Source organism: Erpetoichthys calabaricus, chromosome 3 (assembly GCF_900747795.2).
Source record: "Erpetoichthys calabaricus chromosome 3, fErpCal1.3, whole genome shotgun sequence".
Taxonomy (NCBI): Eukaryota; Metazoa; Chordata; class Cladistia; order Polypteriformes; family Polypteridae; genus Erpetoichthys; species Erpetoichthys calabaricus.
Window position 1 is genome coordinate 19,454,073 of NC_041396.2, and position 15,488 is coordinate 19,469,560.

At 39.4% G+C, this 15,488-nt stretch overlaps 1 protein-coding gene across 1 annotated transcript; it reads right to left on the bottom strand.

Annotated features, from left to right (window-relative positions):
- Positions 1–1,760: 1,760 nt before the first annotated feature.
- On the bottom strand, positions 1,761–14,991 carry rabif (RAB interacting factor). The gene is made up of 2 exons (XM_028796418.2): positions 14,830–14,991; positions 1,761–2,271 (listed from the first exon to the last, which is right to left on the bottom strand). Exons 1-2 carry the CDS (start codon positions 14,950–14,952, stop codon positions 2,017–2,019), a joined length of 378 nt encoding a protein of 125 aa, XP_028652251.1. The 5' UTR covers positions 14,953–14,991; the 3' UTR covers positions 1,761–2,016.
- Positions 14,992–15,488: the final 497 nt, after the last annotated feature.

Sequence of the window (15,488 nt, forward strand, 5' to 3'; positions counted from 1 at the left end):
GTGAGACGGAGACTTTAAACAGGAGATTCTTTCAAGTCATGCCCTACATACAACTATTTTCAAACAAGACCACCGTCATCTAACCTCAGTCGTGTGAATGCTTTTGTCAAGACACACTTCTTGTGCTCTCAGCTTTTATAAAATTTATCAGGAAATTAATTTTATACGTTCTATATGACAGGTCAACGACTAAGCAAAGAAGAAAGAGCATGGACAAACATTCGAGAAAGTCATTTTATTTATTAGAGAGAAAGAAATGATATTTACTCACAGGCAGTTATACGTCCAAACACGGAATCAAAATTCAATGCAACCTTGAAGAAAAGTTAATTCCAGATATTGTTTTTACCAAAGTTTTAAAGTGAAAATAATGCATATGTAATAATTCATGCAGAGTCCACCACCCCATAACCCCTACCCCCAAAAACAGAGTCCTTAGTAAAAACCTACTCGAGTGCTACGGACAAACAGGACCAAAGATTCACCTACCAAAGCAAAGACAGAAGTCTGGTTTAGGGACAAGTCTGTGAATGCCCTTTAGTTGCAATGACTTGAACCCCATGGAACATCACTGGAGAGACCTTAAAATAGTGGACCTCTAACGCTATCCTTCCAAGCTCAAGAGGATCTGCAGAGAAGAATGGCAGAAAATCCCCAAATCCAGGTGTGCAAAGCTGATCACTTTAAACCCAAGAAAACAACAGAGAGGCTTCAACTAAGTACTGAGGAAAGGGGCTGAGAGCATGTAAAATTTCAGTTTTATATTTTTAATAAAATTTGCAAAGATTTCTAAAAATCCTGTTTTTGCTTTGTCATTGTGGGGTATTTAGTGTTGCTTGACGTGTGGAAAAATGAATTTAAACAATTTTAGCACAAGGCAGCAACAAAATGAAAAAAAGAGAAGGGGTCTGAATACTTTCTGAACGCTCAGTATATTCCCCAAGACCGCTAGAAGGCAGTGGCATTTTCCTACCCCCACATTTAAAGATCCCACTCTGAGACGGCTAGGGAATACGTTTACCGAAGTCTCTGTCGACATGGATGACCAGGAAATGATTCCTAGTAGTCAGGGGTGATGCCAGAACCAATCTTATAAAGAGCTTCCATCTCCACAATTAAGTGAATCTGGAGTGGAGGAATGGCGAGGGCTCAAACGTTCAGCAGGAACAGGAGGCCAGCAATGTTGGCAGTGCCATGTTAGGAGGTGGGAAGAAGAAACATGTCAATATTCTCTTGTTGTTTATTGAGGTTTACAGAAAGGCCCAGTATTATTACTGAAACTATCTTGTTTTGTATTTCCGAGTTGTTGCTTTTTTTCTCTCCATTGTAATTGTCATTGATTTGTATTAAATTTAGAACACCTGTATCTAAACTAGTCTGCACTGGTCTCTATTCTGGATGCAAGATTGACTCTATAGCTCAACACAAAGTCACTGATGCTCAGTCCTTGAAACAAAAGATGCAAGAGGCTAATAAACTAACAGCCAAGTTCGAATCACTTCATGGCAAATTTAAGATAAAGAAAAAGTTTAAGACCACACCCAGATGTCTACAATGTCTAAACAACACGAGACTTGTTTTCAGCTAGGTACCATATAATCCTGTCCTTTGAAGCATCACTTCAAGATTTCCTGCTGACGTTACAGGATTTCCTGATTTGACCAACATCACCTCGCCACAGTGAGCATATTTTTAGATCAACAGATGTCTATGACTCAATATGGAGAAGAAATGTCAAGGCAGACACAACACACAAAAACAGTTGAATAAAAAAGTGTATTTAGGAATGGACTGCACCCTGCTACACATTAACAGCCTGAAGACACTTAATGAGTGTCAAATAATAGCAGGGCTGATTTTTAAGAGTTTTACGAGGCGACTCTACATAAAAACTTTCTAAGTGGTTATTAAAACACAAACCTACCACTGGGAAAGGCAGATTCAATTTAATGTTGAGTTACTGGGGTTTAAAACACATAATGAAGAGCCAGTTCTCCATGCATGCATCAGATGCCTTCACACATGTTTGACCCGGTCAAGTGCCACGTAAAAGCTCTTCTTGTCTTCCAGGCAGTGCCAGCCAATGGGTCCAATCTCACAGTCCGCACAGATCAGGTATTTGATGTTGCCTACATCTTTCGTGAAGCCAACATTTTCAAAGGTGTACATGTCCTCTACGAGCCAGTGGTCTGTCAGCAGGTCTCCATCACCATCTCCTTTATGTCCAGCACCACCCAGTGATGTTTTTTTCTGCATTGATGGGAGAAACAACTGATGGAAATGGGAAAGAAAAGGATAGGTTACTAAGAATGATGGGTTACAGAACAAAAAAACAAAAGAATAGCAAAGACAAACCACAATGCTGCTGGTAAACCTCCGAGTCACTGGGTACCTATGAGCAAATTACTTTAACCTAAAAGGGTACCAATTGGACTGATCAAAAAATAAATAAATAAAAACACCCAGACCTTGAAAGTTAGTTTGAATAAAGGCACCAGCAAAAAATAAAAGCATCCCACTAAAGAGGTGGTACAGCAAATCAGGTGAAAGAATGGCATGACACTGCAACATCACTTGCACCCACATAGAAATGGTGGCAACCTGGTCTTTCTGAAGATCCTTTTTTTTTTTCTCTATTCTTCCAAATCTATAGACATCTTAAGAATGATTTGGGAATGCCCTACAACAGGGGTGTCAAACTCTGATCCTGGATAGCCAACACTCTTTTTAGACCATGATTTTGTTGGATGATCCTACCCTGGCCCTATTTAAACATTATAAAACCTTTTGATGAGAACAGGGCATTCAGCCATTCCAAGCTTGGTAATCCTATTCATGCAATTCCTCCAATACAACATCGATTCAGGTTTTGAATGTCCCTAGAGTCCTGCTGTCTATCACACTACTTGGTCACTTTTTCCATGTGTGAAATGTTCTGTGTGTGAAGAAAAACTTGCCATTATCAGACAGTTGTGGCGAGCGCCCTCATCTATGCGGTGGTGTGCTGGGGAGGCAGCATGAAGAAGAAGGACGCCTCATGCCTGAACGAACTGGTGAGGAAGACAGGCTCTATTGTAGGCATGGAGCTGGACAGTCTGACATCTGTGGCAAAGCGACGGGCACTGAGCAGACTCCTGTCAATCATGGAGAATCCATGGCATCCACTGAACAGGATCATCTCCAGACAGAAGAGCAGCTTCAGCGACAGACTGCTGTCACCGTCCTGCTCCACTGACAGACTGAGGAGATCGTTCCTCCCCCAAACTATGCGACTCTTCAATTCCACCCAGGGGGGTAAACGTTAACATTATACAAAGTTATTGTCTGTTATACCTGCATTTTTATCACCTTAATTTATTGTTTATCAGTATGCTGCTGCTAGAGTATGTGAATTTCCCCTTGGGATTAATAAAGTATCTATCAATCTATCTATCACAATTCTTGTGCAAAAATAACCCTTACGTTTCCAAAAGTGAACTCATTTTAAATTAACTGCCAGGACCGATTGCAGTAATTCCTTTCATGTTTTTCAATGCTTCAATCATGTCTCCTCCTAATATCCTTTTGACTAAACTGAAAAGGCTTGGCTCTTTAAATCTTTCTTCATAACTTGTTCCCTGTACTCTCAGAATCAGCGTCATTGATTGTCTCTGGACTTTCTGTAGCACTACTAAGACAGACAGACAGACAGACAGACAGAGACAGAGAGAGAGAGAGAGAGAGATACTTTATTAATCCCAATGGGAAATTCACATTTTGTTTTGTAAATTGGAGACCAAAACTATGCACTTTACTCCAGTGGAGACCTTAGTAATTAATTATATAACTTAAATATAACCCACCCTTGACTTGTACTTCTCACATCGTAATATAGAGAGTCATGCGAGTAAACCCCATGGAATTTGTTGATTTTTTTTCCCCCAAAATATTTTAGCAGTCAAACAGATATTCATGCAAAATGCAAACAGTGCCCACTGATAAATCCTGAATGAATGGCACATAAAATTGACATGACGCATTCATTGTCACAATCAAAATGAACAAAAATTCAGATCTGTCATGTGGAAAAAGTAAATCCACTTATCAGCACTTTACATCCATCAGATTAGTATCAGGTCTTCAAGATTAGGTACCAATGATTAGAACTTCCTTAGAGAATCTGCAGGTTGACCCTGTCTTAGTTAAATGTGCAGATATTAAGGGTTTGGTGTTCTCTTTGCTTCTTGCATTTGTGGGGTCATCATGCTAAAATCAAAAGAACTCTGTAAAACCCTCAGAAAGAAGGTTGTGGATATCTAGGAGGAAGCAAGGGATTTAAAAGGATCGCCAAATTATTTGAAACTAATCATTCCACTGCAAGAAAAATAATCTACTAGTGGTACAGATTTCAAACGATGGTACTTGTGTACTAAATGGACGGCAGTGAAACCTCCCCCACGGAGCCTAACGCTAGAATGGGTAGGGGGAAACCTTATGCAAACTCCCCTCTTCAATTTGGTGCCACAACCTTTGTATCTCTAGTTTTCCAACCCGAGAAATGAATATTTGGACGAATATTTAAATATTCAAATATCTGAATTCGTCAAAACACTTGTTTTCGGCATTCCGTCTGTTTACTACACAAGTACCCAACGACTTAATTTGTCCAGGACTGTTCAGTCCAGCAAATTCAATCCAAGAGCCGTTGCTTAGATGTCCCCAAGAACCTCAAAATTTCACATCTTGCATTGTTGGTGTCAAAGTACATGCATCTACTGTACAATCGGAAAGAGACTGCACAAATTTGACCTGCAGATAATGTGTGCCTGGAAAAAGCCTGTGTGGTCCAAAGAGAACATTAGAGCAAAACTACAGTTTGTCATTGAACATCAAGGCCAGTGGTTCTTATACTTTTTTTTTTTTCTTGCAACCCAATTTTTCCCTTTCGTGTGTCTTTGCAACCCAGAATCGTCATCCTGGGATCGCCCTTAGAGAATAGCCACCAATCGTCATCCCCTTCCCCCCGTTGCATTGTGGCTGATCTTCACCATGGAAAGGGTTCATTTACCCTAGGGGAATCACAGATGAAAGTCATAATGGAGCAATGACACTTGCTCAAGCTGCAAGTGGCGACTCATCGCTAGACACTGCATAAACTGTTTGTGACCGACAGTTTGGGCCAACTGGAATACTGTGCGCTGCACATATGAATCAAAGATAAGAGTTGCTTGTCACAAACTGAAAGCAGCATTTCAGGAGAAGAACCTCGTACCAGCTGTGAAGCACGGTGGTAGAAATGTTATGCTTTGAGGTTGCTTTGCTGCCTCAAGGACTACGCAGTCAAGAATTCACTATGAATTCAGCATCATATCAAAATGTACTTAAGGAGATTGGAAGCCATCTGTCTGAAAGTTGAACCTGAACTGGATATGGATATGGACCTTTCAGCACAATAATGATCAGAAGTACAATAGCAAACCAAGGAATGCCTTTAACACTAGAATTACCAGAGCCTACGAAAAAACTCGTAGTTCCGGCCCACCTTGAATCGCTTCTTACAACCGTTCTCACCTCTCCGCCAGCGTCTTTTGTCATCTAAATGTACTGATAAACACATGCTGCCAGCAGCCGGCTATTCCATCCCCCCAACGACTTAGAACGTAAACGAGCTTTTCCCAGCTAATGCTTTGATTGATTATCTGGGAGTGAGTGGAGTTTTAGAATGTAAATAATAAATCGCTATTTGGAACACACGCATTTCATGTGTGTTGCGTTTCTGCAGTAATCTGTGTAAACACATTGTTAAAACAGAAACGTTTTTTATATTCTAGTAACAAATGACAAAATGTAGGCATAAACTATATAATGTATGAAGCCTGAAGTCCAAATATCAAAGAAACACTTTCACAAAAGGTACAAAAAAAAAAAAAAAAGCCACCGCCAAAAAAAGCCGCCTTAGTGTGTGACATGACACGCATTAGCTATCACTGCTTCCGTGGCGCAACAGTATCAGTCGCTGACTGGGAATCAGAAGGTCATGAGTTCGATCCTGCACAACTCCCTTTTGAGAAGTGTTCTTATTTTCACTATTTTAGAATAAAAAGATACATTTGATTTCAGTCTGTAACAGCCAGTGTAATTTATGATATTTGTAAAGGTTAGCTTTATTTTTTTTTTTAAATTCACTTTTCATTGTCTCAGTCGCGTTCAGGATCCTTTCCTACCCCATCTAACACTGCTGTTTTCACATAAAGACTCGCTATAGTTCTGCAGTGTATCACGATACATACGACCGTATGTTTTTTCCCCCAATATTGCCAGTCCCCACGTGTTGCTGTATGCCGTTTCTTTTGTACTCCAGGATATGCAGAGGAAAGCATAGTAAAGAGCAGTAACTTCAGTGCTATATGCAATCATCAGACACTCCCCATCTGATACTGCTGTTTTCACATAAAGACGCGCTAAAGCTCTGCAGTGTACTTGTGGCTGCATTGTCATACCAATGCTTGCGAACTGAAGTGTCTGCATGCACTTTTCGTGGCATTACACGTGTATTTTTTGAGCATGCCCACGTAGCTCAAACACAGGAACATATGTTGATGTAAAAGTATAACAAAACAAGTGCACATTTATTCAAGACTATAACCGAAGAAAACAGAAAGCAAGTTACAGTAGGCGGTTGATATGACAGCTTGCGTGGTGGAATGCTAAGAACTGCTGATTTCCATTCCGTGCTATATAACTGTTAACATTTGAATCTGATGATTGCATATAGCGCTGTCTTATTCAGTGTGCGCAAGAACATGCAGGTGGCCAGTTGCTGAGTGCTACAATGCACATTTTAAAAAAAAGAAAGAGACAAATATATGTGACGTTTTGAAGAAATCATTTTATGACGCGAATAGTACCAATCAGAAAACATCGTCGAAGTAATGCAATATTATTTGAAAACGAACAGCGTCAGATCGGATGTGAAGTTATACAGCCGCTGTTTGAGTCAGATCAGAAGCTGAATAAGCTGAAAAAGCTTCTGTTCTGACTCTAAGTAAAAAAGCATGAATTAATCAACAGAAATAACCGCAATTGACATTTTAAAGTTAACAAGCACGTGAGCTTATTTAGTTCTGCTGGATCAACGCATATGTTGATCTTTTTTTCTTTCAGTAATAGCGCCAACATAAATCCACACCCGATCTGACGCTGTTCGTTTTCAAATAATATTGCATTAGTGCGATGATGTTTTCACATATATTGTCGCTTTCTTTCAGGTGTGTAATAGGAACCACAGCATAGAGAGAAGCGTGTACATTGTAACAGGTACACACATTGTAAATGTAGGAAAGACTATCCTTGCGTGTGTGTGAACAGTTAACATTTGAATCTGATTATTGCATATAACGCTGAACTTACTGCTCTGTACTATTCTATCCTCTGCATGTCCTGGAGTATACAAAAGAAACAGCATACAGCAACATGTCGGGACTGGCAAGATCGGGAAAAAAAAATACGCATTCACTGATTACAAAACGCAAGATGTTATGCGAATGAATATGAATAATATGAATAATGTTGCATCCGTGCCACAAAGTTTTCCGAAATGTACTATACAGGTCATAAAACGAATAATTCCAAATATCATATATACCTACGTCTGTGTTTTTTTGTTGTTTTGACATCATTCACCATAAGGTGCACTCTAATTCAGCATGAGCAGGAACACTCAATAAAACCGAATAAAAAAATCAAGTGACGGTGAGATACGAAGAAGGCAGATTTGCCAGCGTTTGTGTGTCAGCTTTTATCCCTCCATATGAGAGAATGTCCAGTTCCATTGTCTCAAAACACCACTCACATCTCCAGTTATTCCGTTTCAAATAAAAAATAACAGCGTCAGATCACTGGAGGGTGGGGGGGCGGTAGTATGTATCGTGATAGTGATTTAGAGAGAATAAAAGTATAAAAAAAACGGTAACTTTTACAAGTCCTATAAATGCACACCGTGTGTTACAGATGCAAACCAAATGTATGTGTGTACTGTATAATATTAACAAAAAGAGGAGCTCACTACTGAAAACGGCAAATATAGGAGTGAGTGGGGATCGAACCGGGGACTCTCAATTACAAGTCAGCAAATCTTACCGCTACGCCACGGAAGCTATTGTATCAGTCCTGAACCTTTTGTGGAAGTGTTTTTACTTGATCTTTGGACTTCAGGCTTCATACATTATATAGTTTATGCCTACATTTTGTCATTTACTACTAAAATATGAAAAACGTTTCTGTTTTAAAAATGTGTTTACACAGATTGCTGTAGAAATGGAACACACATGAACTGTGTGTGTTTCAAATAGCGATCTATTATTTCTACACTAAAACTCTAGCAGATCAGTCACTCCCAGATAATCAAACAAGGCAAGAGCTGGGAAAACTTAGTGAACGCTCTGCGACGGTGGGGGATGGAATAGCCGGCTGCTTGCTGGCTCGTCTTAATCGGCACATTTAGAAGACAAAAGAGAGCTGCGAATGGTTTTAAGGTGGGCCGGATCTATGAGGTTTTTCATAGACTCTGGTAATTCTAGTGTTAAAATGAAGAAATGGAAGGTGATGGACTGGCCTAGTCAAAGCCCCGATTTGAATCTCATTGAAGTGTTGTGGTGAGATTTAAAAATAGGCAGTAAGTGCATGGAAACCCACAAACATCTTGCAACTGAAATAACTGCATGGACGTGTTCACAATTTCACCGAGTCGCTGTCTGAGACTGGTGGGCTTTTACACAAAATATCTACAAGAAGTCATTTCTGCTTATGGGTGTAAAACCAGTTTCTGAGGCAAAGGGTGGATATACTTTTTCCACAATAGACCATTACATCTATTGATTTACTCAACATAAATAGGATTAATAAATAAAAAAAAGCAGATTTTCCTTACATTTTCATTCAAATAGATCACCTTTATCTTTAGGCACCGTTTGCATGAAGATCGATCTACCATTTTACCCATTCAAACATGTTGGAAAAGTCAACGGTTTCCATTTCCATTTACTTAGTTGACCAATGCCTTTATCCAAGGCAACTTACATTTATGATACACTTGGTTACATACCTTTTGGTTTTCCAATTGGAGCAGCGGCAGGCCAAGTGACTTGCTTGTGGTCACACAGTGTCAGTAAAAGGATTTGAACCCACAACCTCAGGGTTTGAAGCCCAAAGCCTTTGCCACTACACCACACTGCCTGCCTAAGCAGAAAACATCTTAAAAGACTCCTCACACCCTGCTCATGACATGTTCCAACTGTTGCCATCAGGCAAAATATACAGGAGCATCAAAACAAAGACTAATAGACTGAACAGCAGTTTCTACCCTGCTGCTATTAGGGCACTGAATGCCACCTAAGCACCTCCAATGCAGCAGTGCAATAGATGACATCTTGTGCAATAGTGTTTCATGTACAATTAAGGTCTTATGTTGAATGTTTGTGTTCTACCTTATTTCTTATCCTTTTGTAATTATATTTATTTATATTTTGACACCGCAGGGACTGCACCTAATTTTATTGTATTTGTTACAATGACAATAAAGATATTCTGTTTAGTTTCAACAGGATGCACTTACTTTTTCACACGATTGTATAACCATTTAGGATAAAAACCGCAGAGGGAGATCACTTGGCTAGTTGAAACAGAACAGAGTTCAGAATATTTGTACAAGACTATCAAGTTAAAAGGCTGGATGGTTTTTCTGGCGAGGTCAGCCAGTGGTTACTAGTTTTTGAGTCAATGCTTGATCTGCTTGAGTAGGCCCTTTACAGTTGTTAAAGCCTTATTTAAGCATCTTCATTTAATTCCCACGTGCTGTACTATGAAGGAGAGCATGTCAGTTACATATCCCAGCACCCGGGAATCAATATGAGATGCAAAATTTTTACTTATTTAGTTTTAAACAATTCAGTGTTTACTGTCGTACATCTTGTCTTTTGACATAGTAAATTGCTCTGGCTATATTTTTTCATTTTTGGATTTTGCTCGAAGTCTCCTTTCTTTTTTTATGATTGTGAAGCACCTGTTTTTACACTTCCTGGGTTCTAATAATTAAATCAATGTTTTAAAAGTATTTCTTTAATGTTATTTACCCCGTGTTGTACTTTGTGACAGCCAAGAAAAATGGTTACTGTAACAAAATAACAAATCCTAATACAAAGGATGTCAATGAGAACCAATGCTAAACAACAGAAAATATTAAAACACACATAGAAAATGTCTAAACTGAATCCCAAAGGCCCTAGTGCTGCCATCTTTGACTCAGACACAGGAAGCAGAGGGTGATGAGGGTGTGAGGAACCTTCTCAGAATTGGCTGATGTTAAGAGTGGTGTCCAGCAGGGGTCAGTGCTAGGCCCACTGCTATTTTAAAGATAATATAAATATATATTATATAAATAAATGTAAATGATTTCGATAGGAATATAAATAACAAGCTGGTTAAGTTTGCAGATGATACCAAGATAGGTGGATTAGCAGATAATTTGGACTCCGTTATATCATTACAGAAGGACATGGATAGCATACAGGCTTGGGCAGATTTGTGGCAGATGAAATTTTATGTCAGTAAATGTAAAGAATTACACATAGGAAGTAAAAATGTGAGGTTGGAATACACAATGGGCGGTCAGAAAATCGAGAGTACACCTTATGAGAAGGATTTAGGAGTCTCAGTGGACTCTAAGCCAGGGGTCGCCAAGTCCGGTCCTGGAGGACCACCGTAGCTGCAGGTTTTCATTCTGACCCTCTTTTTAATGAGTGCCCTGTTTGTGCTGCTAATTAACTTCTTGTGAATTCATTTTAATTGAATTGCTTTTTTAAGATTCGTTTCCCTGAATTTCTTCATCGTTCCTCTGAATTGCTTCATTACTTTCCTTAAATGGCGCCCAAACAGAAATGAAATGTGAAGTGAGTGAGCAACAGAAGACCACCTAAGTCAGGGCCTCAAACTCCAATCAGCTGCTTAATGAGGTTCCAATTCTTGTCGTTAATTAAACCAGTTCATTAATTTTGTGGCTTGTTGCTACTCTTGTGGTGCAATTGCAGGCATTTCTGAAATTGTTGATTTTCTCTTTCTATAAGAGCCCTGTTAAAATGTTTTGGGGACCTGAGCAGATCAACATTTCCGAGACCGTCATCTTTCTTTATTTTCAGATACTGTACTTTAGACACCAGCTGTTTTGGCTCATTTTGTATATCATTATTGTTTGTCTGCTAATTAAGGAAAAAAACAATTAAGGGGTCTGAGTCTTCAAGAGCAAATCAATTATAAAATTAGTTTAAAAGAAGTTAATTAGCAGCAAAAACAGGTCACTCATTAAGAAAAGGGTTAGAATGAAAACCTGCAGCCACAGTGGTCCTCCAGGACCAGAGTTGGCGACCCCTGCTCTAAGCTATCGACTTCCCAACAGTGTTCAGAAGCCATTAATAAGGCTAACAGAATGTCACGTTATATAGCACCTTGATGTGTGCAGTACAAGTCACAGGAGGTTCTGCTCAGTTTTTATAACACACTGGTGAGGCCTCATCTGGAGTTCTGGGTGCAGTTTTGGTCTCCAGGCTACAAAAAGGACATAACAGCAGAAGAAAATGTCCAGAGAAGAGCTGGATTAGAGGGGCTACAGAAGAGGAGTTATGAGGAAAGGTTAACAGAGCTGAGCCTTTACAGATTAAGAGGAGACCTGATTGAAGTGTTTACAATTATTAAGGGAATTAGTCCAGTGGATCGAGACCATTATTTTAAAATGAGTTCATCAAGAACACGGGGACACAGTTGGAAACTTATTAAGTGTAAATTTCACACAAACATTAGGAAGTTTTTCTTAACCCACAGAATGATAGACACTTGGAATAAGCGACCAAGTAGTGTGGTAGACAGTAAGACTTTAGGGACTTTCAAAACTCAACGTTTTTTTGGAAGAAATAAGTGGACAGGACTGGCGAGCTTTGTTGGGCTGAATGGCCTGTTCTTGTCTTGAGTGTTCCAAACTCCGCTATGCTTATTATTGGTGTTTGTCAACCTGCTCTGCAAACTCTCCTCAGTTTTAAAGCTCCATGTCCTGCTGAAAATAGAAAAAGACAAGCTAACTAAATGAGATCAGAGTTATCAGTTGTTGTCAGTGATTGTGAATCTGGTGGAAACAAACACCTGAAGCCACAGTGGGCCCTAGGACTGAGATTGAGAACCCCCTGCTCTACTGTGTATTAAAGTCCACAGTTCTACAGTCCCAATCATAAATTCAGGGCACTAAACTTCAATATTAAAGCATAGCAGAGACAGTGGGACTGATGTCTAAATTAGCTGGAGTTTCGAGTCTCTCCATGTCCTGATCTGTCATCTCCCCCTCCGTCCAGTAAACTATACTCAGTCTAAGACTTGGTGTCCTCTTCTAGATATTGTCCTTTTTTTTTTTTTTTAAACTCACTTGCAATCCCACTAAACTACATGCATAAGATCCTTATCCCTGCTGTCCTTATCATGGGCGTTTTTCACCCTGTTCAGTAGACTATACTTCATTCTGAAGTTCCGTGTCCTGCTGTCACCGTTTTGAGGTGTCTGTTTTCCTGCTCTTTCATCAAGTATTAGAACTCAGAGTTCTACAGTCTCAATGCTACTGTCAGTTTCCAACCACCGTCCAAAGACATGCAGGTTAGATGAATTGGTGACACTAAAAATTGTCTCCAGTTTGTGTGTGTGTGTGTTCACCCTGCGATGGACTGGTGTCCTCTCCAGGGTTTTTTCCTGCCTTGTACCCTATGCTAACTGGGGGAGGCTCCAGCACACCCACCATGACCCTGTTCACTAAAAAGTGGGCTAGAAACTGAGCAAATGACTAGTCAATAGAGAAGTGTGTAAAGAAACCTCACGGGGGCTCCTTCATATCAATGGCCCTTAGAATGCCCCACTGTGACAGCTCTCTTTAGCCATATCAGAAGCTTTTCTTTCTTTCTGAAAATGTTAATATTACAAATGCTTAGAGCAGCTACTCTTATTATGTGCAAAACCATTACATTTCTTATGAACACCCGTAATTAAGACGACTTACGCAAATTCATATTTTTAAATAATATTAGTTTCATTCCTAACTGCAAACTGATCACATGTAATCTTTTCCTTACTGAATGATTTATATATGTAAAATTTCTTTAGTGAAATTATAAGCCACAAAGCTAAAAAGTTGCTTAATACAGCTTTTCGATCTGTACAATGATTTCTACTCTAATGAGATTACTGTTGATGTCTGTTTTATTAGTTTCCATTATACACATTTAATAGTCGAATGTACTATTTGTACTGTATGGAAGCGTATTAGTGCCACGGTGAAAGAAAAAAGAAAAAAAAGAAAAAACTAAATGTCGAGATTAAAGTCGACATGTCTTTATTCTCGACATTTCCACTTTAATCTCGATGCTTATGATGAGAATAAAGTCGACATGTTGACTTTATTCTCGTAGTTTGTCATTAAAGTAAAACATTGTAAACTAAACTTCTTCTTAAAACGAATATTTAATTTAGTAGATCTTCCCAAACCCCGTCATAAATTATGTAGCGCACGAAATGCTTTGTGTTAAGCATTCCTCAAGCCATATTAATCACTACGTGCTTCTTAAACTGATTTCCTCTGCACTAAGAGGAGGCGCAAGCAGCAATCACCATGCAGAACGCATTAATTTCATGATATTCCTGCTCCCTGAACATTTACAATGCTACGAGAAATACTTGATATCATTATCATGATGAAATGCTTTAAAGCATGTACTAATCATGTAGGGGCACGGTGGTATAGAGGTTGCACTGCTGCCTGGCAGCAAGGGGGTCCCGGGTGTACCCTGCCTTGTGTTTGCATGTTTTCCTGGTGGGTTTACTCGGCGTGCTTCAGTTTCCTTTCAAAGTCATGTAGGCAGTGGGAGTTTGTTATGCTATATTGACCCTGGGGTATGTATTGCTCGTATTCACCATGCAATGAGCTGGCGTCCCGTTCAGGATTTGTTCCTGCCTGGCACACGATGCTTGCTGGGATGGGCGCAACCCTGAATGCATGGCATATTTAAAAATGTATAATGAAGATTTTTAAAAGTTCTGAACACTCCGTGCATGTTTAATACATGCTTTAATGCATTTCATCATGAAAATCATATCAAGTATTTATCTTAGCATTCTAAATATTCAGAGAGCAGGAATATCATGAAGTGAATAGATTATGTGCGGCGATCGCTGCCTGCGCCTCCTCAGTGCAAGAGGAAGTCCGTTTAAGAAGCGCGTAGCGTAGTGATTAACAACTGGGTAGGGGAACATTTAACACAAAGCATTTTAATGTGCTACATAACATGACGGGGTTTGAGAAAATCTAGTACATTAAATATTTATTTTAAGATGAAGTTTAATTTACGACATTCTACTTTAATGACAAAATAAACTACGAGAATAAAGTGGAAATGTCGACTTTATTCTCGACATTTTGTTTTTTTTTTTTCATTGTGTCCGTATTCTTTTTCTTCACTGTGGTCCCAATACGCTTCCGTAGTACTGTTACATATATTTAAATGTTTTGTATAGTATCGTATGTACGATTTTGTCATACATATGAAGAATTAAAAACATACGCCTAATCAATCACATATTACTGCGCCTGAAAACTATCGCTAAAGATACGAAAATTCAGTTTACACTTCCCTACGTCGACTATTTAAAAGCTATGCATGCAGAAATACATTTAAAAAGCGGGGCATTACAAATACCGGAGTCAACTGCCTCAGACGCTGTCCTATCGCATGCCGAAGAGAAGAACCACACATTCCCAGGTGGGCTTACCTGTCTCTCCGCAAACTGCGCGGCCCCCGCACTAAGGACAGTGGAACCGCAGCGGCCGCACTGCACGCTTTTGCTGTTCTTGCCGTCCTCCGACACCAACGCGGAGCGGTCCGACGCTTCCATGGCGGCAACTTGTTCAGCAGGGCAGCTACACACGGGATCGCGTCCTTCGGTTATACACGACCGGGTGGAAGCACAGCAACGCAATGCAACGCTTCTATGGTTCCGAATGGCCGCTTACACAGGTCTGCAAAAATTACACTAATGAAACAAAAAGTTAAATTGTGAATAGTTATTGTTATTTACATCCATGGACACAATAAATAGATATAACTAGACTGTTTTCATCACATTCAAGTACAAAACTGAAAAAGTGTACCTTTAATTTTTTGAGCAGTTTATTTTGGAATTACATAATTACTTTCTAGAATGACCAAAAGTCTATCCCAGTCTGTTTAAATATAGTTATTTTTTCTGTATCTGTTCTTTTTTCTATTTCTAAATCTAAAAACTGAATGAGAGAAAATATTGTTATTAACCCAGCCACATAGGGATGTACAAACCAGTGTTTCTTCGTGCCGGTCCCAAGCCCGGATAAATGGAGAGGGATACGTCAGAAAGGGCATCCGGTATAAAAATTTGGCAAATCAATATGCGGA